The sequence below is a fragment of the Pagrus major genome, chromosome 24 (genome assembly GCF_040436345.1).
Source record: "Pagrus major chromosome 24, Pma_NU_1.0".
Lineage (NCBI taxonomy): Eukaryota > Metazoa > Chordata > Actinopteri > Spariformes > Sparidae > Pagrus > Pagrus major.
In genome coordinates this window covers 7,853,174-7,879,242 of record NC_133238.1, presented here as the reverse complement: position 1 = coordinate 7,879,242, position 26,069 = coordinate 7,853,174, and the positions used below count along the sequence as shown (strand labels likewise).

General features: G+C 41.9%; 2 protein-coding genes across 6 annotated transcripts in view; one reads left to right on the top strand and one right to left on the bottom strand.

Moving 5' to 3' along the window:
* Nucleotides 1–848: 848 nt before the first annotated feature.
* On the bottom strand, nucleotides 849–6,226 carry LOC140992186 (FUN14 domain-containing protein 1). 4 transcript variants are annotated; one of them, XM_073462470.1, is made up of 5 exons: nucleotides 6,058–6,226; nucleotides 4,485–4,653; nucleotides 4,212–4,287; nucleotides 3,018–3,152; nucleotides 849–2,240 (listed from the first exon to the last, which is right to left on the bottom strand). In XM_073462470.1, exons 1-5 carry the CDS (start codon nucleotides 6,083–6,085, stop codon nucleotides 2,163–2,165), a joined length of 486 nt encoding a protein of 161 aa, XP_073318571.1. In that variant the 5' UTR covers nucleotides 6,086–6,226; the 3' UTR covers nucleotides 849–2,162. The 4 variants fall into 4 exon arrangements, with proteins under 4 accessions (XP_073318571.1, XP_073318569.1, XP_073318568.1 ...); XM_073462468.1 differs by having other exon boundaries at nucleotides 3,024–3,152; nucleotides 6,058–6,130; XM_073462467.1 differs by lacking the exon at nucleotides 6,058–6,226 and adding an exon at nucleotides 5,167–5,805.
* LOC140992185 (lysine-specific demethylase 6A-like) overlaps nucleotides 6,084–26,069 on the top strand; it is a 33,543-nt gene continuing 13,557 nt past the window's right edge. The window contains exons 1-13 of one of the 2 annotated variants that reach the window (XM_073462465.1): nucleotides 6,084–6,262; nucleotides 6,400–6,463; nucleotides 16,200–16,308; nucleotides 16,623–16,672; nucleotides 17,119–17,177; nucleotides 18,752–18,872; nucleotides 20,083–20,137; nucleotides 21,137–21,171; nucleotides 21,981–22,074; nucleotides 22,380–22,506; nucleotides 23,159–23,257; nucleotides 23,552–23,771; nucleotides 25,925–26,062. In XM_073462465.1, the coding sequence (XP_073318566.1) occupies nucleotides 6,084–6,262; nucleotides 6,400–6,463; nucleotides 16,200–16,308; nucleotides 16,623–16,672; nucleotides 17,119–17,177; nucleotides 18,752–18,872; nucleotides 20,083–20,137; nucleotides 21,137–21,171; nucleotides 21,981–22,074; nucleotides 22,380–22,506; nucleotides 23,159–23,257; nucleotides 23,552–23,771; nucleotides 25,925–26,062 (1,350 nt within the window). The remainder of the gene's footprint in view (nucleotides 6,263–6,399; nucleotides 6,464–16,199; nucleotides 16,309–16,622; nucleotides 16,673–17,118; nucleotides 17,178–18,751; nucleotides 18,873–20,082; nucleotides 20,138–21,136; nucleotides 21,172–21,980; nucleotides 22,075–22,379; nucleotides 22,507–23,158; nucleotides 23,258–23,551; nucleotides 23,772–25,924; nucleotides 26,063–26,069) is intronic. The other variant, XM_073462466.1, reaches the window with a different exon arrangement.

The window sequence follows — 26,069 nt, the reverse complement described above, 5'->3', positions numbered from 1 at the left end:
TCCAAAATCATATCTTCAGATTGCCTGTTTTGTCTCACCAACATTTCAAAATGAAAATATACTCAGTTTAAGGGTGCACTATGTAGTTTTGGAAAAGAAATTCAAACTCAAAAATGTATTATATACTAATTAATAAAGTAATAATACAAACTCATATTTATTTGATGAATATCTTTCCATAATTGGATGAACAAGCTGACAGATCGGTAGAGACAGGAGAATTTTTGCTTACCAAATGAAAGAAACTCATTAGAGATGTAAAATGTTCTGCCAATAAACATTAAATAACTAAATGTTCTCACGCTGCATTAATTCCTCTCCCTTTTTTACACCATCAAATTTGACATGGTTGTTATCAAATGCAGTTACCGTTGAAATGGCCAGATGGTGCAACCTCATCTCCATCTGCATATCCAAGTATAATTACATGACTTGACGTAAAGACGTAAAAGATAAATTCACCCAAAAATGAGAATTTAGTCACAATCTACTCACCCCCATGCTGATGAAAAGTCGGGTGAAGTTTCGAAGCCGACAAAACATTTCTGGAGCTTCATGGCAAAAAATAGTGTTGCAGCATTCTCTTAAAGAACTGAAGTAGATGAGCTGTATGGAGCCATTTTGTTTTGTTTTTTCAGTTGTTTTTGCACTTTAAAACAAGTCGCCGTCTACTTCAGCTGATTAGGAGAATGCTGCAACTCTGTTTTGCCTTGAAGTTCCAGAAATGTTTTGTGGACTGCCAAACTTGGAGAAGATAATGACTGAATTTTTATGTTTGGCTGAATTTATCCTTTAATCAACTTGAAGCAATGTCCTTCCCCCCCCAAAAAAAACACATCGTTAAAATGTTATTGTTATTCAAAACAAAATCTGGCAGCTTTATTTTAAAACAGACAACCCAACCAAATTCATACAACTGAGGTAACAAAATAATGTTGAATAGAAACAAGGAGGGAACATAAGTGTACAAAATACCAGTTGTAGACATAAGAAGCTTTTCAAAAACAAAAGACATGACTGTATATTGCACAGGTAGAAAAAGGCGAAAAAGGCAAAAAAAAAAAAAAGCACTTGTGATCAACTTAAGTGGACTCGCTGTTGTGTTATTGCTACGCTGACACCACTAAATGCACGACGACAATAGCGAGGGCGTAAGGAGTCACAATCGCTGCTCCATTATGCTCCCTAATGACAGGACTGCTGTGTCTTTAGGTGTCTCTAGCTTGCTGATGGTGGTAATTAGGGTACAGCAGAGGCTCGTCCTGTCGTTAAAGGCCATTGTGGAGCTGAGGATTATGGGAATAAAGCATCTATATTTAATACTCTTCATGGAGAATATTCACACATGTAACATTAAGTTGTGAATTATGCTCATGATATGTGTTGTATATCAATAACTTCTGCTCAGAGTGGGAACATAACTTTATTTAAACCCTCAGCCAGTGTGATCAACTTTAAAAACTGGATTGCTTACGTGTTTAAATGGCACATAAGCTCGCCAAACTTCACAGCTACATAGAAAAATACCTCCATAAGCACCAGACTGGAGGAGGGTGTTAACTTCCCACTCTGCCGCCTTGCATGTAGTTTATATAATGTTTACTCTTGTGTGGGTATTTACAGCTCTGAAAAGGGGCTGGCTATATATTTACAATGGCCCCCACCCATGCCAAAGTATAACAATCTGAGATCAGCATCCGCCAGGCAAATACATGAGGGGATGAACGATCTAGGCTCAGATCTGTGTCGAAAAAGCAGTGAGGAGTCTGTGCTCGTTTGTGGCAGCTTGACATATTCAGCAGTGTGGCAAAGATCCCACAGAAAAAAAAAAGTCTTCACAGTATAATCCAAACTCCCTACTGAGCCACCACTCACACACACACACACACACACACGCGCGCACACACACACCTCACACACTCTTGTGTTCTCAAAAGGAAATAATTAGCAAGGATTGATTTAAACCAAGGGGGTTAGTTATACAGTTAATACCACTGTCACAACAGATCATGCTTTAATGTTCAACATAAACCCCCCTTGTTCGGTTCATTTAAGCGTGAATCAATGCACACATGGAGCCGTGAGGTAAACGATGGAGAGGAAAGTGACCTATGTAGAGTTGTGATTCACAGTAAGAAGAGGCTTCAGCGTGTGCAGCAGCTTTATGAGGCCAAACCCAGGAAGAAGCCTCCAACGAACCCGCTGGACAACACGATGTTCCTTTTGATAAAATCTGAGGCCTGCAGGAGATGGAGGGGGAAAAGAGAGATGAGTTTACGAGTTATACGAGCTTAAAAGAAGTGTACTGTATTAACCAGTGAAGAGGTGTTTACTGTTTTAAAGTGGCTTGAAAGAGCAAAAACAAGAGAGTATAGTCTGGATTACGGATGCAATTTACAATTATTTTCATTATCGATTAATCTACTGATTACTTTCATGATTAATCGTTAAGTTGCAAAATGTTGAAAATTCTGAAAAATGTCGAAGGTGATGTCTTTGGGTGGCAACCCACAGTCCAAAACCCAAAGATTCTTCATTTACTATCATTAATGCCAAAGAAAAGCAGCAAATCCTTACATTTAAAAAGCTGAAACCAGCAAAAGTTAGCAATTAATTGTCCTTTTATCAGCTGATTGATGAATTGACTAATTGTTGCAGCTCTAGTCTAGATTAGAAAAACTAACATTACTCTTGAAAGGTGCAACACCATCACCTAAAGATGGTATCATCTACCATCTCTCTTCAGCCTGCTGTGTCACAGTTAGTAGGTGTAGTATTGCTAACTGTACACTAGAGGGCACTGCTGGTTTACAAATAAAGATATGAACCTCCCCACCGAAAACCAGGACAAGACAAGCACATGCATTTAGCTCTGATTAATTACATGTCACAGGTATGATGTGTGTGGAAGGCATTATAAAGACAATTAAAAGCAAAGATTCAATAATTATAATAATTAATATATAATTAGAAACAAGCAAGAGCGTGAAAAAAAGAGCAAGCTTTGTTACAGGTACCTTTACCTCCTCAATGAATGTGTTTATTTCAGGGGCTGCTTTGTTCGCTTTCTTCTTCAGGTGCTTCTTTGCTTTGTTCACATCCTTCTCCACCTTCTTCCAGTCCACCTGCACGTAGCCGCTATGATTGGCAATCTGTGTAAGGAAGAAATGAGTCATATAAAGAACTGATTCTATGGACATAATTTGGAAATATTTAATGATGCTTTATGGACCTGCATTAGTTTTTGTTCCAGCCTCCGACTGTGAAGATTCTGTTCAAAATCACCCTCTGACATGACATTTGTTTGCACTAATAAGTAACCTTTTGTTGCACTCTGCTGGGCCACTGACTCCTTGTCTGGTCTTATCAGATTTTCTCTGAGATTTATTGTATTACTGTCTGGCGGGTTAAGGCGGTATCTGTGTTTTATTGAGACCATCTAGACCTGTCTGCTAAACAAATTCCCCTTATGCAATTCAACAAAAAAAACAAAAAGATGCAGGTGATTCTCTCCCTTAATACCAACTTAAAAACTAAAAAATAGGGTTCTTTGAGTAATTACTGGTGACTAATGACTTTTTGAGACCTAAAATTTCAAGGTTTAGATGCACCTGCTTATTTCAAAATATATAAATAAGTATTCAGGGAACATTTGGTATGGGAAGATTTATTTCTGGCCTTGATGAAAACAACCTAATTGGGGAATGAAGCAACATAAAATCTCATCTCAGGCCGACTATGTAAACTCTGGGTCCCTGAGTGAATAAAAAGGGCAATAGCTTCTCTCTGGGAGCAGAAATCTGTCTTCGTTCGACATGTGAAATGCAGAGATGTAAGGCTACATAAAAGAACATCGATCGGTTCAAGACGCATTTTTAGCTTAACCATGAACCAGTCATTAGTCACATCTGAGCAGCTATTTTATGTGTTCAGCCTTTGAATCAAGTCAAGTCTCTGGTGTGATCTAATTGTTACAAGAAGAGAAATGAATACACTGATAGCATCGCAACACCCGATACGCCTCCAGATGGCCTGCATCCATCTACGCACAATGCTAACCTTTCTGCTGTGGAGAGGAGACCAGCTGAGCGTCATGTTGTGCAGCTTGCGTCTTCACTTCACTGCATGCATTTCAAATCATTTACAGACAATGTAAATATGATACATATCTAGGTAATGAAGGTATATAAACAGTGTTATGGTGGTCTTGCCTGTAAAAGAAGGAACCCTCCTCCAACAGCAGTAGCAGCTATCTTCCCGACTCTTTGGAAGAGGTAACCGGCACACCTGTATGTGTTGAGAGACTGTTATATTACACATGTGCACTCAGTCATGTTTCTGCTTTTCAAACAACATTATTCACGCAAGTCACTCGTGTAGGGGTGATGTTCTTATTTCAAAAGGGCAAAGACAATGTTGGGACAGTATTTCAGCCTCTGTGGTTACAGATGTGACCCATGAGCAGATAGATCCTCATGCCTTACCATCCAGACACTCCTCCCATCATGAGCTGGGTGGCCACGGAATACTTCTCAGCAATCGGGCCAGAGTTGCTCCCGAACACCCTGCTCCACCACTGGTGCCTCCGGGCATATTCTGTCAGGTCCACGACCTCGTACACCTCATCTTCACTCTCAGGGTCGTCCTGATCTGCTGTGAGACAAGGACAAAATAAGTTAAAAATTAAAATATTTTAAATATAAAACCACCAGCCCTTCAAAATAAGGGAGAATAAAGGGTGTGTGCGCATACATGACAGTAAATCCCACCTTACTGCACCTCTCCTGTCCATCCCAACCAGTAATGAGCACGTTCATGCACCTATATCATAGATCAAGCTACTCAGCTGGTCATATTTGGCTGTTAAAACCCAAAACGTGAAAGTGACCCTTCAAATACATTAACTGTGAGGGCAGTTCAGCTAACAAAGGGCTCTCAGTGCTGCTTGTTTATTTGTATGCAAATGCCTTGGGAAGCTAATATTAGCAGGCTAGCGTCAAATGGCTACCAATTCAATACAGCGCACACTGTAGGCTTCCTTTTCCGACTCTTATGAGCCCCGGGTTCAAGGCCGCACCCTAATGGCTTTATCGTTGGAGGGAAATATTAAAAAAAATATAATAATGAAGGTAATAGCGCCGTTTTCTAACAAACAAAATCACTAACCTTCTCTATGGTCCACCGTCGCCATTTTGGAGAAACTGGTTATGTCACCAGGATGTTGACAATGCTAAGCCACGCCCACATGATGATGCTCTGCCACGTCAGTTAAAATGCCCTGATCTCGCTTGATTAGGCTCAGAAACACAGCAGCGTTATTACTAAAATGCTGCAACTTTTTCTTCGTATGAAGGAAGATATCATAGATCTGGGATTGGACTTTGAAAAGTGCAAACAGGGGTTGCGTGCTGGGAAAGGCTCGGGACGAATGATGCATTGCAGTCATGGTTTAACCAGTCTGTAAAGGGGAACAACTGACACCCAAGTGTCAATACATATTACTGAATACGGGATTATCTTTTACCATGTGGAGGTTATTGCAAGGGAAACGAAGCTCTTTCACTTTTAATGTACATGGGCGTCAGACACGTTCAGAGAATAAATGTTTCAGGACGTGCTTCCAGAATAATCGTGATATAAAATGTGAGTGTTTTGCAGGGGGAATATGAAAATTTGAGATAAAAGAATGATAGAGCAGGGAAGTCATATGGTGGGATGCGGGCGCTCCCATTGGCGGAAGATGGGGGAGAGGGCGTGGCTAGAGCGGCGCGTGGGTTCGCTTGGGTGACACAATTATAACAACTTTATCTTCGCGGCCGAAACGCATTTTATTGTCAAATACTCACATCTTGGATATTGTATTCAGTTATTCGCATTCAAATAGCGGCACAATATCACTTTGTGATGAAAAATGTGACGTTTGAGGAGCTACCCGGAGAGCGCTTCTGTCCCCCCGAAAGGATTTACTATATCGAATCGCATCTTTTCATCCTGGAAAAAAAGTTTTTGATCATTTTGTTTTCTTCAGTTTTTCTTTTTTGATTCGGCGGAGCAAACCGTTTGTCCCCGTGTCGCGATTTTCCATGCAATCGTGCGGTGTGTCGGTCGCCGTTGCTGCCTGCGCTGCTGCTCGGAGTCTCGGCTCGGCTTCTTCTGGTGGTGATGAGGGAAAGAAAATGGCGGCGGGAAAAGCGAGTGAAACAGAGGAGGACTTTCCGACACTGACAGCCCAGGAGAGGGACAGTTTGGTCGGGATCGACAGGTCGGAATAGTAGCCCCATGCACTCACACAAACGCACACTTCGAAATTTAATTGTTTTCTCTCCTTGCATGTCGAAAATGTTTCCGAGCCGCTCTGCAAGTGATTCTGAGCCGCCTATGTTGTCTTCTTGCTTGCAGCTCACTGTTTGGATTTCAGAAGCTTCATGAAGATGGCGCCAGAACGAAGGCCCTGTTGATGAAGGTAGCAAATCTAATTGGATGTATTTCACAACCAAGCAGCACCCTGATCCACTGGACTTTCTCCAACCGCTTAACAACCATGCATGGCAGTGAATTTGCTCTCAAAGTAGCAAGTCAGCCAGAATGCAAGTGGCCCAGTCGCTAAAGAGACCAAGGCCAGCTAGCCGCAGCCCCTCTATTAGCCAGTCAGCTAGCTTGCTAGTTAGCTACTCTCATCCGATGAACAGCGACCCTGCACCTGCGGCTACGCGGTGTCGCTAGCCACGATAACTGTTAGCAAACTAGCCATGGCTCTCTTAACTAGCTTGTTAAGGTTAGCACAATGTTAATATTTGTTAGGCAAACGCCCTTCTGTGTTGGCTGGAAAGCTAACGTTATTCCAAACACCATACCCCTGTGTACTTGCAATTGTACCACCACCAACAACACAACGTCGTCACGGTTTTCTGTAGCACATTTATTGCTGGAAACATTGCACTTTAATGAGGGAAGTTGTGCGATTGTTTTATTGCGAGCTTAAGACTGCCACATCTAACACGAAACACACGAGTAGCCTCATCTGACCACAAGTGTTATTACGTTGTTGGAAGTAACGTTAACGCTGTAGCCTTCAGGGTGCACCAAATACAGCTTGCCCGTTTACGTTATCTGGTAAGCTTAGCTAGTGCCCGTAGCATTTGCATTGGTGTGCTGCCTTGACCACACTCTGTTAGGTTGTTCTGGTGCCATTGCATTGCTCCACGAAACGCATTTAAAGACGTGTTCTGGCCGTTTTGTTCGCGTGGACTCGGTGTGAACGAGTTGACAAACGTTACAAGTAACGTTAATGGCTGGCTGCCTGTCCAAGATGGCGGGACATGGCGGAGTGACACTGATCGCTATATATATAACCAATTTGATATGAATAAAGTGCTCCGAATCGTTTGTGTGTTGCTCAGGTATATGTTGAGTTCTCTCTCTAGCCTTTGCTCTCTGCACAGATGTGTTCCTCTTGCAGACCTAAGTGGTGTCTGAGTCCTTTGTTTACAGTTTTCAGGCACCTTGTTTGCCTCTGCATGTGCTCTCGTACTGGATAGCTACGTGTTAAATAGGCCCAGTCTACCTGTACCGAACACTGCAGGGCTTGCAGAAGAGCAAAGCCCCTCTATTGTGGAACTATCTTGAACCGTGGATGGTGTGGGGAAGATGGTGCTGTTGACAGCTCGTGTTCGAAGGGCCATCCACGAATCTGCTCGCTAGGTGGTGTGGGATACCTAGGAAGTGTAACTACCCATCTAGCATTAGCTGCACAGAGGCAGCTGAAAGCACCTGGGTACTGTACTTGTTAGGGAATACAGGCAATGTGCAATGCAGTCAATGCTTTAGGCTTGAATCAAACTGTACAGTTCCTATGTTCAAAGTAGAGCATGTCCATCAACTCACTGCTTTTTCTAATGCAAAAGATTAACACAATTTGTTGATTTATTGAAGTTTCGAAGTGTTTTATAAGCTTTGTTTGGTACCACTACCTTAAGAAATGCCCACCTGGCCTGTTGAAACAGTCCAACTGTCGTATAAAAAAGGAGGTCTGTCGTGTCACGTACCCTGTGAAATCGGTTTGGTCTCTGTGGTGCATATAATGGGCTTTTCATAAAAGCATTTGCATGTCACTCTAGTGTAGACACAGGTTGTGTTGTGCCTTATGTGCAATGGATTTGTTGCAGATGACAATGGAGGTTATGGTAGCGGTAACATTTGACTTGTCTTGTGCCATAGTCAGCTTCTGTTGCTTGACTTTCTTGTTGCAGTTGGACTCTTACATGACCACTTGCCGTGTCCATGTAACTTACATAAAGGTATTGCAATCTGATGGCGACACAAGTCAGATACGTCAGGTAGCTAACATGGCTGATATCATGTCAAGTGAATAGGCAAAACGTGTCTGTCTCTATCTGTCATTATTACATCATACCAAGGCTACACCTCTAGTGAGTAAAATAGTGATACATAGATGTGATATACTGGATTGGGCATCTCCTACCCAAGAGAAAATCATCCTATAATGCTTTTGCGTACCACGGTTTGCAGAAAGAGAACGCCACATCTCTGTCCTTGAAAATGGCATAGTTATAATGCACAGTATGAGACATTATGCAAATTGCTCATTGCTAGGTCTATAGCTTAGGTAAACTATATTGGCATGTAATTTTTGCTTTCTATTTTTCCTCCCAAGGCAAAAAAACCATTAGTTGTCAGTGTCTTGAGAAACAGAAAGCAAACTATGGACTTTACTACGCTACAATAAAGGCTATCTGCTGAAAGATTCCCTACTTGCATTGGACACATTGAATGTTAATCGTTTTCTTGGGCTGTCACCTGAAAATGGCTTACAAAAACAAAATGGCAAATGAACCATGTGCCCTCAGAAACAATTGACCTCAACTACGTCTGACTCCAGTGTTTGTATTTGAGCCTGCTGAGAATACTGAAAAACACTGGTGTTGCATGAAGTGTATCATCTTGTTGTATTCTTAATTTTTTTTTAAAAAGAAGAAGAAAGATTTGATGTGTTTTATGACTCAATTTCTGCTCATAGCTTATCAGTTTGAGTGACTCCCCTGTCTGGCACTTTGCAATGGCCGCCCCGCTGCACTGTTGCTCTGTCTACATGCAGATAACTGTGGGTTCAACATTTGTGACAGAACTAGGTCACTGTATCACCACCAGTAACTAAGTGGCAATGACGTAAACATAGAATGACTAGATGGAAGTTAAGCCTTGAACTTTTTTACCTCCATCAAGGAGGTTCTATTTTCACCCATGCCCATTTGTTTGGTGGTTGTTTGGTTTGTCAGCAGGATTATACAAAAACTACTGAACAGATTTCCATGAAACTTGGATGGAGGATGGGTCTCAGCCCAGAATAGGCCCCGTAGACTTTTGGTTTGAATCAGGTTAAAGGGATGGATCCAGGAAATTTTGGGAGACTGGGCATTTTTAAACATTTTCATTAATTTCTCAGGGAATATTGCATAGATCTTGATGAGAAAAAACAGCCGTATTTAGGGTGCTGTTGGGCCTAGGTGGAGATATGCACTCTACTGAGTGCCATTCTAGTTTTTTCTGCATTACACTGAAGGAATTTTTGGTGTAGTCATCATGATGGGCCGAGTGGTGCCATGTGCATGTTTTCCCTGTGTTTTGTATGGGTTTCCTCAAGGTCAGGGGGGGCCAAGCGAAAGACAGACTTGTTAGGTATTAGGACCACTCTTGTATTGCCCTTGACTAAGGCACTGGCCGAGCTGTGGTTGATCTCAACTCCTAAATAGTTAAAATACCTCATCTGCAGAGAACGGTTTTCCCCACAGGGATTAATAAAGAATAATTGAAATAATACCAGTTATATACAGCCATTTAACATGCAGTTTCACTCACAAGCATGCACACAGCATTGAAGGATATCTAATATAAACACAATATGACTTTGTGGCTACATTTGTATGTTAAACAGCAGAGCCAGGTCTGAAACAATCAGTGTATTCCACAGGGCTGCAACGAACGAACAGGAATCGATGAACAGGATAAAAACAGTTTTGAATTTTTTTTAATCCCAAAGTGAATAAGTAAACCCAAGTAACAGACCTAAATGTAGGTTATACAACATGCGAGAAAGATATATGCTGTCATAAAAGAGCACAATAAAACAGGCATTTTTTCGTTGCTTGAATGGATAAGGGCTGTTTAACTGAGCTGACCCAAATGCTTTGAAGCTTCTACCGTTTCATGATAACAGACACCCAAATCAGTTTTCAAAGGAACGAGACGTTGTGTCGGCTGCACCGAAAAAGAGGCAAAAGAATTAATAAAAACGGCATAGACCCAAACAATTGTATTTGGCACAGCCCTAAATAAATTCCAAATATAAAAAATGAAAATGTAAATCATACACTAAGTGTTAACAGGCTTTGTTACATCAAATAGCTTCAACAACAGGCCATGGACTATGGCAGCAGATTGTCTCTGCAGTAACACTTTGTCACACACTCACCATCTCTCTCACACATACACACACACACACACACCCTTTCTCTTACAACAGGAACTTTGCATTGCAATGCAGTAATGTGAGCATGTCCACAAGCTCCTGGCTAACGCTAGCTATCTGCTCGGAAGCTATGCTGCCAGCTGCTGAGAGCAGCTGTTCAGAAGGTGTTAAGGTGCCAGGGATGCAAAACGTAGGACTAAGCTAGCCAGGCCAAAGTTGTGATGATAGCTATCCTTGGTAGCCATCCACCAGTGTAATGGACTTTGTTCTTTTGCAAGCGGCTTCTCTCCAAAGTATGCAAGGACTTCATTCATCCAGGGCTGTTGAGATCTTCAGCTGCCCGCTCTCTATTCTCTCCTTCACTGCTGGTTCCAGAGTGGAGTGAAGAGACAGGAGTTGTAGGTTCTGCAGCTGTAGTAATGGTGGAGTTGGCACTAGTATGCTCACTGGCCTTGCTGCTGTTCATCCATCTTGTTTTTGACTCCAAGTGCCAGTGTTTGCACTGTCAGGATTGGGCAGGTGTTAAGTGACGTGAGTCTTTTGAACCTTGGGTCCAGGGCAGTGGAGAGGAGCACTGTGTTTGGTTCTGTGTCTGAGAAAGACGTCTCCATCTTCCATCACTGTTGCAGCTGTTCCATAGCAGTGAGTTGGAGAGCCTGCACTGGGGCTGACCCGAAGGCTGAAATTTGGATGGACTTCAGTAACTCCACTGTGTAACAACAGAGTAGTCAGACAGCATTGCTTCTGGACACCTTTGCTAAAGCAGACAGCTCATCATCGACATATAGAATGTGCTGTTCAGCCTTGTGCTTATGCCCAGAGCAAGCCTGTGCTGAGATGTTGCTGATGATTTGTTGGCTGTTTCAATACTTGGGTGCTCCAATGCAGAATTGAGTTGCAAGGTATGGCCAGTGCAGCATACAGAGGACCACCCATGCTTTCCCCCCAGTATGTTTGTTGCAGTCATTCAATTGGGACACTTCTCATGCACAATGGCAGTAATTTGGAGAAACTTCAAACCTGGCTGCTACCTCCACTATGTCCCATATCATCTTTGATGAAATGCCAAGATATAGGCTTCAATGGCTACAATCATCCATACATCAGTGGCCTTCTTTCCATTGGCTTGATAAAATGGGTCCTTGATGGAAGAGTGTAACTGGGAAGGTGTTGATCATTGCTCAGAAGCCATCATCTTCAACCATTGATAGTGGCCTAATGTTAGTGACAGGCAATGTTTTGGAAAACAGCTGCTTGCTGTCGTGTGCATGGGGTTTTAGTCCCCATCATTTGCCTCTGATGGTGATTTGTTTTTTTCTAAATTGAGAGACAATGAGTATACAAAGTGGCACACTTTACATAAATCTCAATATCAGGTCATGCCATGTTGTTTTGGTTAACAATTGTTCAAAGGCCACGTAAAGATAAGACAATACAATATTTTTTATATATTGTGGTATAAACAGTGTGGCAAAATTTCTCACAATCGAGATGCTAATATAATCTCGACTGACCGCCATTTCAGATTCTTATGTAATGTTACCTCTCTAGCCCATTTCTTAGTGTTTGCTTATGTTCTTAACTACAATCATGAAGTGTAATTGTTGATAAGTGTCATTTGTCTGTGTCCAAATGGATATGCATATTTCTCAATTTAACTAGAAGAACTATGACCACGCACTTCTTTCAAGCCAGTGTAGTTCATTCTGTTGGGTAAGAGGAAAACTGCATACAGATGTAGTCGGAGTTTTTTCCCACAATCGTTGGTAATATAATGCAAAGTTATTTGAGATGCACGATCCACTTTTTCTCAGTTCCGATCTGATTCCAATACCTGAATTTGGATATCTGTCGACTTGAAGCTACACCAGAGCTCTTCTTTTCTCGATCATTATTATTGATATTGTTGTTGCTTTTGTTGGTATTATGTGTGGGGTAAGGCCTACATGAGGCTGAAACTAAACTTCAGTTTAGTGACGTACTTCGTTTAGGTCACTACAGTCTGAAAGCTTTATGCTTCTCTCTCTGGCTCTGTTTTATTTGAGGTGTGATCCAGGGTCAAAACAGTGGGAAATGGTTAAGTCACATAATAAGCAATCACAAAATACTTTGAGGGGTTGGATTAGCATTGGACTCTTGGCATTTATCCTTATGGATTCATTTTATAAAGACTCCAAAAAGACACTGCTGTTCAAGGCTAGATTACAAAGCGTCTCACAAGGGATATGATGGCACATCATGGAACATCACAATAGTTAACGGTTAGCTTTTGGACAAACGCGTAACTCTCGCATGAAGATATTTAGCGTTAGTAACGTTATATTGTATTGGACGCCATCATTCCCAGAGTTTACTTCAATAGTGTCAAGGATTTCAGATTCTTCTCATCAGTCCTGTTCAACGCTCGGCGATGAGACAGACCCACAGTGCAGCTCATAAAAAACTGGAATCTGGATTTGTACATGGGGGTGACATAATCTTGATATCCAATGAATCCATTGCGCCAGGATCGGAACCTGATACCGATATTGGTTTGGATCAGTCCCATCTCTGTAAAGTACACTGAGATGGTTTTCCACAGATTTAATATGATATTGCTTTTAGTTTCAAAAAAGCTGATTACATATTGATATTAGAATTAATTTCTGAACGCTCCTCAGAGATGTTTAAGATCCCCTGTTGACAATCTTGGCAAATCAAACTTTCATTTCTGGGAAGAGGCGCACAAAATGACCACTTTAGTTAACTGTAACTGAGAGAAACTGGCACAATCAGTCCCGACTGAAGTGCTGTGTCAGCACACCCCTCTTCTACCCTTCAGTTGTCAGACAGAACTAACCAATTCTTTTGATTACCGTGCAATATGTGTGGTATTTTTGAATATATTTAATATCTTTGTCAGATTGGGCTTTTCTTCATAAATACCGTCATTGGATCATATCTTGGGTTATCAATTAGGCACGATCAGTTAGACAAAACCAAAGGAAATAGTTTGTAATTTAGCAGAAAGTCTCAATGGTGAACTGTTTCCACATGCATTTGTGTCTACGTGCAGTAACATACTCATAGTCATTGACTGAGTATTACATTGTTGTCACGAAGCAATTAAGCTGTGGTTGAAAACTACTGAGAAACCTGCTTCAGCCAGGCTCTCACCATTACTCTCGTAAGCTGTCCTGTCAGTCATCGGCCCTGGCCTTCCCCCAGTACATCTGTACCAGCCAATGACCTCTGTCTTCATTGAGCTGTGTATTTTGCACATCAAGAAAAGTTTCACATGACCAGTTGATGAAATGTTACAGTGCTGTAGGATCTGATTCAAATGCACATAAACAATTGAGTCTTTCATTGATGCCGTGATATGTCAGTTACATCTTGACCTGTACACTGTTATCCCCTCTACCCATGCTGTAGCTGTTGTGTGCCTCTTTAAAGCTGTAACTACATGTCAAGGCTGTGGTGCTTACAGTAATGACATGTGGGGACTGAAAGAATTATGATTGGTTATTGGTTGGTTGATTGATTGATTATGAACTTGGGCTGCTTGTGTTTTCTCTAAGTTTCCAATGCTGCTGGAGATGGTTGATAATAAAGAAAACATAAAGGAAGGTGAAGAACTGCTCAGTAATCTGCTGCTTTTTATTATCACACATGGCAAAACCAATCTGAAGTGCTAACCACAGTCGCTGCTCAGGCACAGTAGTATGTAATGAGATGTGCACTTCCCCATCATTCTTTAATAAGTCAAAGTCGCTGTAGTAAACGTGTCGAAGTGATGACCTTAAATAAATCCTCTATGATAATGAAGATGACCTCAGTTATGTTTGCATTGCAGAGTGAACACTTGTGGTCTTAAAACTGCTCTGGCTTCTGAGTAGAGTTTATTAATCTTCCCATCTAAACAGGAAGAGCATAGACGACGTAAAGAACACATTTTTACATGAGATCCTCGAGACAGTGTGATCATGCTTCAGCAGCATTGCAGCACATCTGCGATGTCTGTCGTTCGGTGTGTTTCTTCTGTGCGTTGTCTTGGCAAAAGTTTTACTCCTCGGTCTCCTGATAACAAAATAAATGGATTTGATTATGTAAGAGTTTTTTGGCAGTGGTAGCGCTACCCACCAAGAGCAAATAGCTGGTCCTCTGTGTTTTGGAGGTTAAAGGTGATTAATGGGCTTATATTTCAAATAAAATAAAAATGATCTCAATAAAAACTGAGAGATGAGAGATGAAATGTGATCCGTATGAACTTGGAAGTCATCTCTCGGTTTCACTCACCCATGCAGCTGCCTCTCCTTGGCTTTGAATGGCAGAACAGCTCTCAGCACTGAGGACCAGCTGGGCTGTCTTTGATGGGATCTCAGTGTGGCACCAGAGAAACATAAGTGCCAGAGTAGGTCATTCTAGGGTTTGTTTGTCTGGGTGTGTACAGTGACATGGGCATTATGTATTTCTTTTTGCAACTTGGACTAGTGAAAAAACATTCATCACCAGAAAAAACAAAAAACGGATCTGTATTTGGGCAGATTTGATCAGATTGTCGGCAGCTGAAACAAAGCCCATCAAAATCTGGTCTTTCTTTATTGTACTCTACAGTGTGTATCCTCCTCAGGTCGCTAGTGTTGCTGCTTTCCTTAATGACAACTGGAGCTCTACGATGCAGGTATTTGGCTGCAGTGAAATTAGAGTGTGCTGTCACCAGGGTCGGCAAATTATTTGTATATGCTGAGCTCCTATGGTGATGATTCTGCTTTCTCTCCTCTTCTTAGCAAACAGCAGTTTACAAAACATTCAGCTAGCAGCTTCTCATTTGTAGCTGGGTCTAATTGCCACTAGTTAAATATGACCCTGCAGGTGGGTCACATCCGCTGATGCTAATTAATGTTAAGTTAGGTGAGTAACTTGATGGCATGCCAAATTTAAACGTGACTTTGGTGGATTTGTGTGGTTAAAGAAGCATTTGTATTGGATTGGGCTCGGTATTGACAGATATCGTCGGGATCTGGCCAAAAAACCTGACTTGGACATCCCTACATTAAATTCAACCATTGTGACTTGTACGTATTTTTTATCTTTGTATAAGTCTCCCTCACTTTATGCACAGTAGCTTCCAATTGCTTTTAAATAGATTGAATTAGCTAAATGCACAGGAAAAATTTCCCCCACAAGGAATAGTGACGTTGCTATAACTTAGCACTTTCACTGTGGCAGTAGTGATAAATGCTGTTGCATACCTTATACGAGGCTCGCTGAATGCACCAGGAGGATCAGAAAACATGGTTAAATAGGTTTGTGTTGGGGGGAAAAAAATCATTATGTGCCATACACTGGCAACACGTTAAAAAAACCAGTGGTATGGCCCTTTTAACTCCATAGATGTTTCAGTGTGGATCCAGCTCACAGGCAGCAGCTACTTTTATATCTCTTTTTATCAGCGCAGGAAGATTTGTAATGGAAGTCCCCCAAAAGAAGCCTTAAGCACAAGTCCTTATCTACAGCAACCTTCATTCCGTTGAGTTAGTCTGGGGCTGATATTTATCTACTGAAAAGAATGCAAGTCGACTTGGCCAGAGTTAGGGAGCTGACGTCAGCCGTGCTGTGACTTTGAAAAGTTCTGTGTGACATTACACTCAATGATTTTCTTTCTCTTGTCCCCCTATCCCTGTGTTTTCTTCCTTTGCATTACACCAATTTGTTTTTGTCTTCTCCCCAGGCTGTTCGCTGCTACGATTCGCTCATCCTTAAGGCCGAGGGCAAAGTGGAGCCAGAGTTGTTCTGTCAGCTCGGCCACTTCAACCTCCTTTTGGAGGATTACCCGAAAGGTGAGTAACCTTTCCTCATAAGCTGCACTCGAGTGGTTTGCACAGTCGTCCCAGTTTTGGTTTTTGTTGGGTTTTGTCAAATGACTTAAGCTTTACTTCTGAGCATGCAACTCTTGATAAAATAATTATCCTCACCCTAAGATTAACCCTTGATCCAGTGTAGCTAGTTTTCAATGGATACACAGTATGAGTATGTGCAGCCGTGCACTTGGCTCCACTCCAGCCCGACATAAATGCTGACTGCTCACGTTCTCTTCAGCGGTGTTGTGTTGACACAGATTAACTCTCCACTTCCCTCTCCCTTTTAATTACAGCATTATCGGCATACCAGAGGTACTACAGTTTACAGTCAGACTACTGGAAGGTGAGACACACAAACACACACACACGTGGCTACACACTCTTGCTTTCTTTCCCACACATTCACTCGCCAATGCACAGGAAGTGTGTACGGCCTCGGTTGGGTTAGATGGTGGTGTGAGATGCGGTTTCAGGTTTCGTGTCAGCGTAATTTTGAACTTCTCTCCTGGGAATTTGATACTTTGCGGTGAGACTGATAACTAGTTAGTGGTTTTTTCTGATTACTGAGCTGTGCCCAAAAGTCTCAAGGTTATGTAAATATGAATGGGATTTTGTTTATAAGGACACATACAGTGTATTTTGTTAACTGGGTTAGTTTTTTTGTCCATGTCTATTCTGTTGTGTTTTAACAGCTGTCTGCATCATTTTAGTGCACTTGTAAAGGAAGACAAGTATTTTTATTTTTATTTTGTGTCCTAATGACCTTGCACCTCTCTCCATCCCACCCAGAATGCTGCCTTTCTGTATGGCCTGGGAATGGTCTACTTCCACTATAATGCCTTTCAGTGGTGAGTACTAATCTTCTTTTATTAAATTTGCAGTACAAACTATTGAGTCAGGTGTAATTAAGGGTGGGGAAGTCTTCTCTTCTTAGAAGCATTGTGACTCAGTTTCACGTTATTGCACTGAAATCTGCAATCTTTAGTTTTTTAAAATGCTGTTAAAGAAACAGTTTGACTTTTCTTATTTTTCTTGCCGAGTTAGATTAATTTCCAAAGGTCTGCAATAACACGTCATCATCCTGATATGGAATTAACTTTATCTGGATATGAGATTTTGATCATATTGCACACCCCTACTCTCTAGTCTGCACCGTAATTATGTAGCTGGAGCCAGTTGCTGCTTAGCTTAGCATAAATATTGAAAACAGCTAGCCTGGCTCTGTCCAAAGGTAACAAAATACCCACTGGTGCCTCTAAAGCTCACTGATTAATACGTTATGCAGTATCTTCGTTTAATCTGTGCATAACCAAAAGTTAAAACTCAACAATTTGCTGTTATCTCGGGGGCTACAGGGTTATGTGCTTAACAATTTCTTGGCCGGGAGCAGTGACTTCCTGGAGCCACCGATGGTTGCCTGCCAAGAAATAGTCCGGCATACAGTAAAACCTTCCAAAAAACCTCCTTGTACAACCATAACATGTAATTTTTATACTTTTTTTAATGAACTCGTTCTGCGTTTTATTGCTCAGGGTGAAGCAATCCTGTTTGTAATGCAGCTGAACACACTTTAACCAAGGCGAACAATGCACTGTTGAATGGACATGGAGAAAAAGCTCATTTAAGAGAGATCGCTCCTGTGAATGCGAGACCAGGATTACGCAGCTCAGTTTGTCTGTGTATGTTTATCTGTTTGTTGTAACCAACTGAAAAAAAAATGCTTGCGAGGGAAGCTGTGTCCTATGTTGTTTCCATGGTAACGCCACAACCAGAGAGGACTCAGTTCTGTTTGAATTACCAAAATGAATCAGCCAGCTGAAACCTCTGGATAGATGAAAAGCACCAAGACGCAAGCATCAGCAAACGCAGCTATTGTTCTCGATGGCTGCAGCCAAATTACAGTCAAATTGTTTTCAAGAGGCTAATGCGATATTTTGAAGGGGCTGAGGACATCCCACGTGCCTGCTACGTTTCTTATAGCAAGTGCTGCACCTCGACATTAAGCCACCACAAAAGTATAAGCAAATAAAGCTTGTGTTTGCCGGTTTTCTGCTTCCATTGATTGTGAAGCAAAACAAATTAAAAACAAATGGGGTACCTCCTCAGGTACTGTGCAAGGAACGTCTTTAGTATTCTGTTCAATATAGCACCCAGCGTGACTTGAATGAGCAATAAACAGAATGTGCTGCATCTGAGATGGTGTTTACATCTGTTGTTTGGTTCCTTTGGTGCAGAGCAAATAAAAAAATGTTTCATTTTAAGTTTTAGTCTAATTGGGGATCAGACAGATTTATTACAAACGGCCTGGTCCAACAATTCAGTCTTATCATATGTCTTTTTTATGTTTTTATATTCCCTCGTTCTATTTTTGATACCGCCCTCCCTCCTTCTACTCACCATACTCTCCATTTATCCCTCACAGGGCGATCAAAGCATTCCAGGAGGTGCTGTACATCGACCCAGGGTTCTCCCGGGCCAAGGAGATCCACCTCCGCCTGGGTCTCATGTTCAAGGTCAACACAGACTTTGAGTCAAGCTTAAAGGTACACCCTCCCCAAGCTTTAATACACAGTCCAGTTTCATAGTCATGGATTAAACTTTGCTTTATACCACATTTGTGAAATTGTGATGTTTGATTTAATTTTCTCTGACCAGCAAAAATAATAACACTTGACCCAATAGCAGCTATTGTCAGGGCTTTAGACTAACGTTTTTCACAGTCTTCCCAGAACTATCCCAAAAAAGCAAATTTCAACCGTCCCGAATGTGAACTGCACAAAAATCAAAATGTTGATCCTTGCTCTCTTATCATATATGTAGTCGTTAGTTTAAAATATTAGTATTGCAAGTACTTTTACCTCCACACTGTACACAGCTCGTGTACTTGTTCTGTTATCACATTAAACTGAGGTCACCGTTTAACCCTTCATGTTGCTCTGAATAGAAACTGCGTTTAGCTACGTTAGCTGTTTTGTCTGATTTCTCTATTAGCTCCGTTAGCCGCAAGTTATCCGCTCCGTAGCTGTTCGATCCGTTAGCTAACCACACTAGAGAACTCTGCTGCCTATCAGCTGCTAGCAGCTAAGTAGCTTGTCCTCCTGATTTCCACACAGACAGAATGTAGCATCATCAGGGAAAAAATAAGGCGCGTCTCTGGTGGATAGTGAGTTTACTGCATAATTTCAGAATTTAAAGCGGCATATTTTTCGTAGGACAGTCAATCAGCCAGTGACAGTATCTTTACTAACCGCATGGGAAGACGCACTCCATTGTAGTTATCACTTGCTTCAGTTTGTCATTTGCGGAGTGATAATAATACGTACATACAAAATCCCTTTTTCTCCTCAGAGGCGTTCGGGGATGTCTGTTTGTCCCAAACACATTTTCTATCATCCCCGACAGGTCACCATTAGCCTCGAGTCCTGCTTATTGTACAAATAGAAAATAATTTAAATTAGGTAGGATTGCTATTGATCAACGTGGATTCACAATAAGGCATATAACTACCTTTACTTTATAATGCATTTATTATGAAGTGCCTGCAGGAAGCGTTGAGTTATTTTTAACAGCAGCTTTATGCATCAAGATGATCTTAATAACAGAACAGAAAAGGATCGGGCCCCTACTGTGATGATACCATAGAGCGACTGTATGGCTCCTGGAAACTAGGGATAACTCAACTGTATTCTGTATGGAGATTTGCTGATTATTCTGTGCGTGCTTTTACTGACCTCTACCTATACTCTCTCGCAGCATTTTCAGCTGGCTTTGATTGACTCCAACCCCTGCACTTTGTCCAAAGCTGAAAGTAAGCACCTTTCATTTATTTCACACGTTAAATTAGTTATTCACTCCTTAATAAAAGACTTGTCTTAAATTAATATATCAAATACAAGCTTTCTGGATTGTATGCTGCTGCTTACATTTTTTTAAATAGATAGATTTGGAATCATCCTTTACAAATTGTATTAAAAATATGCATTGTAACATTGTTGGGCATGCAGTGAATATTTTTTTTATGATCTCATAGATTTGCTTTAGTCTGTGTATTTGTTTTCCCTTTTTATGTGCATTACACATTGGGTTGCATTGATTTTGATGGTACAAATATCCAAACGAGCTATTCTTAGACTGCACCACTCACAACAATTGATCCTGGAATGGAAAAAGTCCCCTGCATCTTAAAAATAGCAGCAGGAGAACTCGAGCATCTTATTGTGTTCGCCGTCCGCGGTACAGAGTGTTGGATTATGTTCAGCTGCCGGGGTTCAGTCTGGGTAGAGCTCTGGCATTATTTGATATGCCGCTGCCATCTCATCTCTCCCGCCCCGGTACCTGTTACCTTGGCGACAGCAATATCCATTTTTTGCCCAACCGCCTCGCTGTTTGCCTTTGCCTCATTGTGTCCCCCTCATTCCTGTTCTCACTCGCGCGCACACACACACACACAGCAAGGGCAGCCCCCGTCTTTCTTCCCCTCTCTCTCTCTCTCTCTCTTTCTCTCTCTCTCCCTCCTCTCTCTCTCCCTCCATCTGCTGAGAGTCACTCAGGCAGCTTAGATCAGACACTGCAGCGCTCCAGACAAAGGAAGGTGCCGCCAGGAGCACAGCTACCTATCTGGTCTGTTACACTCAATGGAGACAGGCAACCATGGACTTCTGACACCTATTTATTGGCAATGCAGCAGTACTTTTCACAGACTTGAAAAGACTATAAGGAGGACTAACTCTCAGAGGGGGTGGGAAAACCTTTCTTAAATGCTAAATTACCTTTACTTAACATGTTTCCTTTTCTCTCCTTTTTACAGTTCAGTTCCACATTGCTCATTTATATGAGATTCAGGTAAGTGCTTGCTCTTTTGTTAAGCCTGTGCTTCAATTAGCGCCCAAGGACACGAGACAGTTGTTTGGCTTCTGTCATTTGTAACTGTGAACAAAAGTGCTGCAGGTTCATTTAACGTCCAAGGTAATGCGATAGCTCATAGCCCAGCTTCCACTGTGAGATCATCAGAATGCCGGGGATAGCCCTATTTTTGTCTATTTTGAACCAGGTGCTGACAAATTTGAGGAGGGAGCAGGGTGCGCGAGTGGGTGGCATGCGGGAGGGGATAGGAGATTACTCTCAGCCGATCGACGGGGTTGCCACGGAAACAAGAAGTCTGTCTCCCCCTCTTTTGTATGCTGGTGGTCTCTCTCTCTCTCTTTATGTCGGATTCAGTAGAGAAGTACAGTAGCTCTCGCCAGCTCTGGGAGCAGCGGCGCTTCGCGACTAATGCGTTCTTTTTTTTGTGCTGTGTCAGAACACAACGCTGCAGTGGAAGTCTCAGGCTTAGGTTGTGTGCTGCCATTGAGCAGCACATCTTTGGATGCAAAAGTGTGATTAAAACTGAGAAGGGAGGCCCCCAAGATTATTGCTTTTCTGTTCCTGTTTTGTTATTCTGCACATTGGAGAGATGGAAAGAGAAACAAAATGGATGACCTGGCAAAAGTTTGGGGTTCAAACCGAATCCTGTAAAAAAGATGCTGTAAAGAGATCCCCCTGTTCTAATTTGTGTCGTGTTCTCTCCTCTCACTACCCCCCCATTATCCTTTCCCACTGTTTTCTTTGACCCTCTTTTGTCCCTCACTGCCCCTTCTGCTCCTCATATCCAGAAGAGATACCGCGCTGCCAAGGAGGCCTACGAGAGCCTCCTGCAGACGGATGATCTTCCTGCACAGGTGAAGGCCACTACCCTGCAGCAGCTAGGTAAGAGAATGCACACCTCAAGTTTAATATTGCAGAATTTGGGTAGAGAAAGCATAAATACTTAATCGAAGGAATTGGATCTAAAACATTTCAGATATAAAGTTAATCAGAATACTACAAGAGTGTAGTTGTATGTAGCTTATTGAATGGGAAAAAAAAGTTGTTTTATTTTACCAGTAGTTTTTGATGTTTTTGGTTCAGCAAAAACATCATTGGTTACATGTCATGTAGTTCCACGGCTGTTAACTGCCTTCGAGAGATCAGCTCAGTAGAAAACAGTGATCGATTGATTTGACGTTTTCCAGGCTGGATGCATCACACAGTGGAACAGCTCGGGGACAGAGCCAGCAGGGACAGCTATGCCATCCAGTGTCTGCAGAAATCTCTGGAGGCCGACCCAAACTCTGGACAGTCCTGGTACTTCCTTGGCAGGTACGTTCCACACACAAACACAACATCAGATCATGGCGTAATAAAGCTTTAGTAGGCATTAAAATTTAACAATAAATACTGACGTCCTGAGACAACCTGCTGTTATCAGGATTAATCAAGGCCTATTTTAATTGATCAGGAGAAGCTTTATAACCCTTGATTGATTCTTATTCCTCTGAGTATGCCTGCTGTCTAGCATTGTTCTCTATCAAACACTGGCTCTGTTTCTTAAAACGCAATACTTTGGTGTGGCTTTAATGAATGCAAAACATCCGTTTATTGTTGTTGTTATCACATCTTTCTAACCCTAATTTTAGTTTTAATCATTTTAATATGACGAGGTAGAATATAGATCCTTTTCAATCTTATATGTAGTTGAATACAGTACAAAGATATTCAGTGCTCATTCACTGCTTCAGTGCTTTGAGTGTTGGAGGCATATTTACAAAACACAATAAAGTGAGAACCACAGTGTCATAGCTTTTTGGAAGTGGGGTTGTACATCCCAAATATTTACGTTGCATGCAGTCTGAAGAAGTATGAATACAATGTGTAGAAAGAAGCTTTATGTATTAGTTACTTAGCACATTTTGTTTGTTTAAATGTTTTTTTATGTCTGTAGCACAACCCTGACTTTCTGTGTCTTCTGCAGGTGCTACTCTAGTATTGGGAAGGTCCAGGACGCATTCATCTCTTATCGGCAATCCATAGACAAATCAGAGGCCAGTGCGGATACCTGGTGCTCTATAGGGTAAGGGTCCACTTGTTCAGTGGAGGCTGATGCACGAATGCCACTGAATGGACTTTTTGGAGGGAACTATATCCTTTTTTCTTTCTATTTGCCATCCATACTACCTTCAACTTCCCACTTTAACTGTTGATTTAATCACCTAATTTTCCCTTATGTTACTAAACTAAAAAAACTTTATTTCTCCTCTCTATCCTCATCATCACTTTCTCCTTATTTTCCCCCCTGACCCCTCTGCATCCTTCCCTCTCTCCCCTTACCTTTGTCTCTGCCCCCTTCCTCCCTCCCCCTCCCCAGGGTGTTGTACCAGCAGCAGAACCAGCCCATGGACGCTCTGCAGGCCTACATCTGCGCCGTGCAGCTGGACCACAGCCACGCCGCCGCCTGGATGGATCTGGGCACACTGTATGAGTCGTGCAACCAGCCGCACGACGCCATCAAGTGCTACATCAACGCCACACGCAGCAAGGGCTGCACCAACACCACGGCGCTTGCCCACCGCATCAAATGCCTGCAGGTGGGTGGAGAAAGGAATTTAAAGCAGCCTCAGTTTGATAATCCAATTTACAAGCATTCAAAGACGGGGTGCACCTGCATATTAAGGACATTTAGCCTGCATCAGAGCTTTCCTATAATATTTCTATCACGTTCTGTCATATTTCGTATAAAAGTGTTGAAAGAATTGCATTGTTGGATCTCAATACTGCCCTGCTTGAGAACACTTACCGACACACGCTGTCATATCATTAATTGAAGCTGCTGTTTATATATTCTGTGCACTCGGTAGGTAGTGTTTTTATAACGCTGTTGACTTCTAATGTTTGAACAGAGCTCAATCGGGCGTATCTCACAGCTGGCCTACCCACACAACAAACAAAGGTTTCAGAAACATATCAGGATTCATATAGCAAGGGCTCATTACAGAAAAATGTTCCAACTGATCATCCTATCTTAACTCAAGTTTCAAACTCGGTTCTTAAATCTGCACTCGTCCTGTCATGCCTGTATCTGTGTTTGGACTGTACATTAGACTGCCTGTATCCATCAAGGCTTAATGGCTGTCTCGCAACAGTGGTCAATGGCTGGCTAGCTTGCTATAATTGACAAGAAAAGATGGCTGTTCTCTTTATCTTCAATGCATGTCTATAGAGAAGAGGATATACACCCACAAATACACAGTTGGCAAAATCTTAAGCTAATTGGGTAAAATCAGTGTGAGCTTCTCCAACAGTTGCAATTTGAGTAGCCTTTCAATCATAATATTTCAGTGTTTATGTTGTACCCCATGCACAACTTAAAACAACGGTGCTGCTATTTTTGGTAGTTATTTTAAATGTAGGACAGGGTCTCTGCCATTCTGACTTCACATTCCTAATTCGTTAAGTTCTTCAGTTAGGACAGTTCTGCAATCGCAAACTTTTGAAATGTTATCCTAAACTGAGATAAGGTGGGATTTCAGACTTAGGCTGTTTCTGTAATGAGACCCCAGATACAGATCCATCCAGAAATGCCTTTATCAGTTTGGTACATCCCTAATGAAAAACTGCTGGCTGCTGCTGATTCGTTCACGCTGCTCTGGTGCTCACTCACTTGAACCAATTTCACCAAAAGCGATTTGGTGCCCCGCGTGTATTGTGGGCAGAGGACAAGCAGTGAGTGCCACAAGACGTAGGCCGAGTAACAACAGAAAATTGACCAATAGCTGAAATTTCCATCAGGAAAAATTCCCTTCCACTAGCATAGGGAGCAGATGATGGGATTTTTCACGGTTTCCTCTCCACTACCATCTTCACCCTCTCCTGCCTCTACTGTTCTTTGTTGGCATCCCTGTGCAGCTACAACTGTGCTGAATAAGTCTGTATCTTATTCCACAGGGATGTGATTAGTGTCCTGTCAGGCACAAAGGAAACTTTCAAACTCAGAGGGCCTGGAAACTCTGATCTCATTTTAATTCTGCCCAGCTTCACACCTCCCATTCTCTCAAGAAACTAACTCATGACTGATAGGTAGTTGGTCCTCACTGGAACCTTTTTTCAGCTGTTGCGTATACTCCGCAACATGATATAAGGGAAATAGGGAAAATAAACAAGGTAGTATCCTTTTAGGAATGATTAGTTTTCCTTATTTTAAGGATTATTTATATTTTTCAGACAGATTGATTCATGTTTGAAGCTAATGCTAGCTGGTTCAAAGTCGCCCTGCCATAGATCTAACAACCGGGGGTCCCAACAATCCCCATATCTCATGTGTTGATTTATTCATCTATATTTTTGTCCAAGCAGTGTCATTTTCCTTTACATATGCATGAAGGAATGTCACATTTCCACCAGTTATGTCAGCATAAATTCATGGCATTAAGACAAGCTCAGTGGCTTGTTTTAATGGAATTGTGACTGTGTTTTGGATTACTGTTGCCGAGTGTCATTCAAGTAGTGTTACCTCCTTTGTGTGGTCGATGCTGTACATGACTATTAGCCAACCAAGACACAAGTTTGCATATCAGTTTCCAACTTAGCTTCACTTGTGTTATAATCTCTACCTATCTACCATTGCTAATCATTTCCTTGTTTTGAGGTCATCGTTTTTTTTAATTCAACAACAACAACAACAACAAAAGCCTTGTGTTTTATTATTTTTTTTGTTTTTTCACGTCGTTTTCCATTCCCCTAGGCTCAGTTGAGTAACCCCCAGCTCAGTAGCCTACAGAGTAAAAGTAAAATGCTCCCTCTTATTGAGGAGGCATGGAGTCTACCAATCCCAGCTGAGCTAACCTCCAGGCAGGGAGGCCTGAGCAGTGCACCACAGCAGGTGAGAG

Excerpts from the sequence above, each read along its gene's own strand:
- LOC140992186 (XM_073462470.1), bottom strand. The coding sequence starts at position 6,085 with ATGGAAAATCGCGACACGGGGACAAACG. Across the intron at positions 4,288-4,484 it reads ATGGGAGGAGTGTCTGGATG|GTGTGCCGGTTACCTCTTCC; the intron begins GTAAGGCATGAG and ends CAACACATACAG. Across the intron at positions 2,241-3,017 it reads CATTCATTGAGGAGGTAAAG|GCCTCAGATTTTATCAAAAG; the intron begins GTACCTGTAACA and ends CATCTCCTGCAG.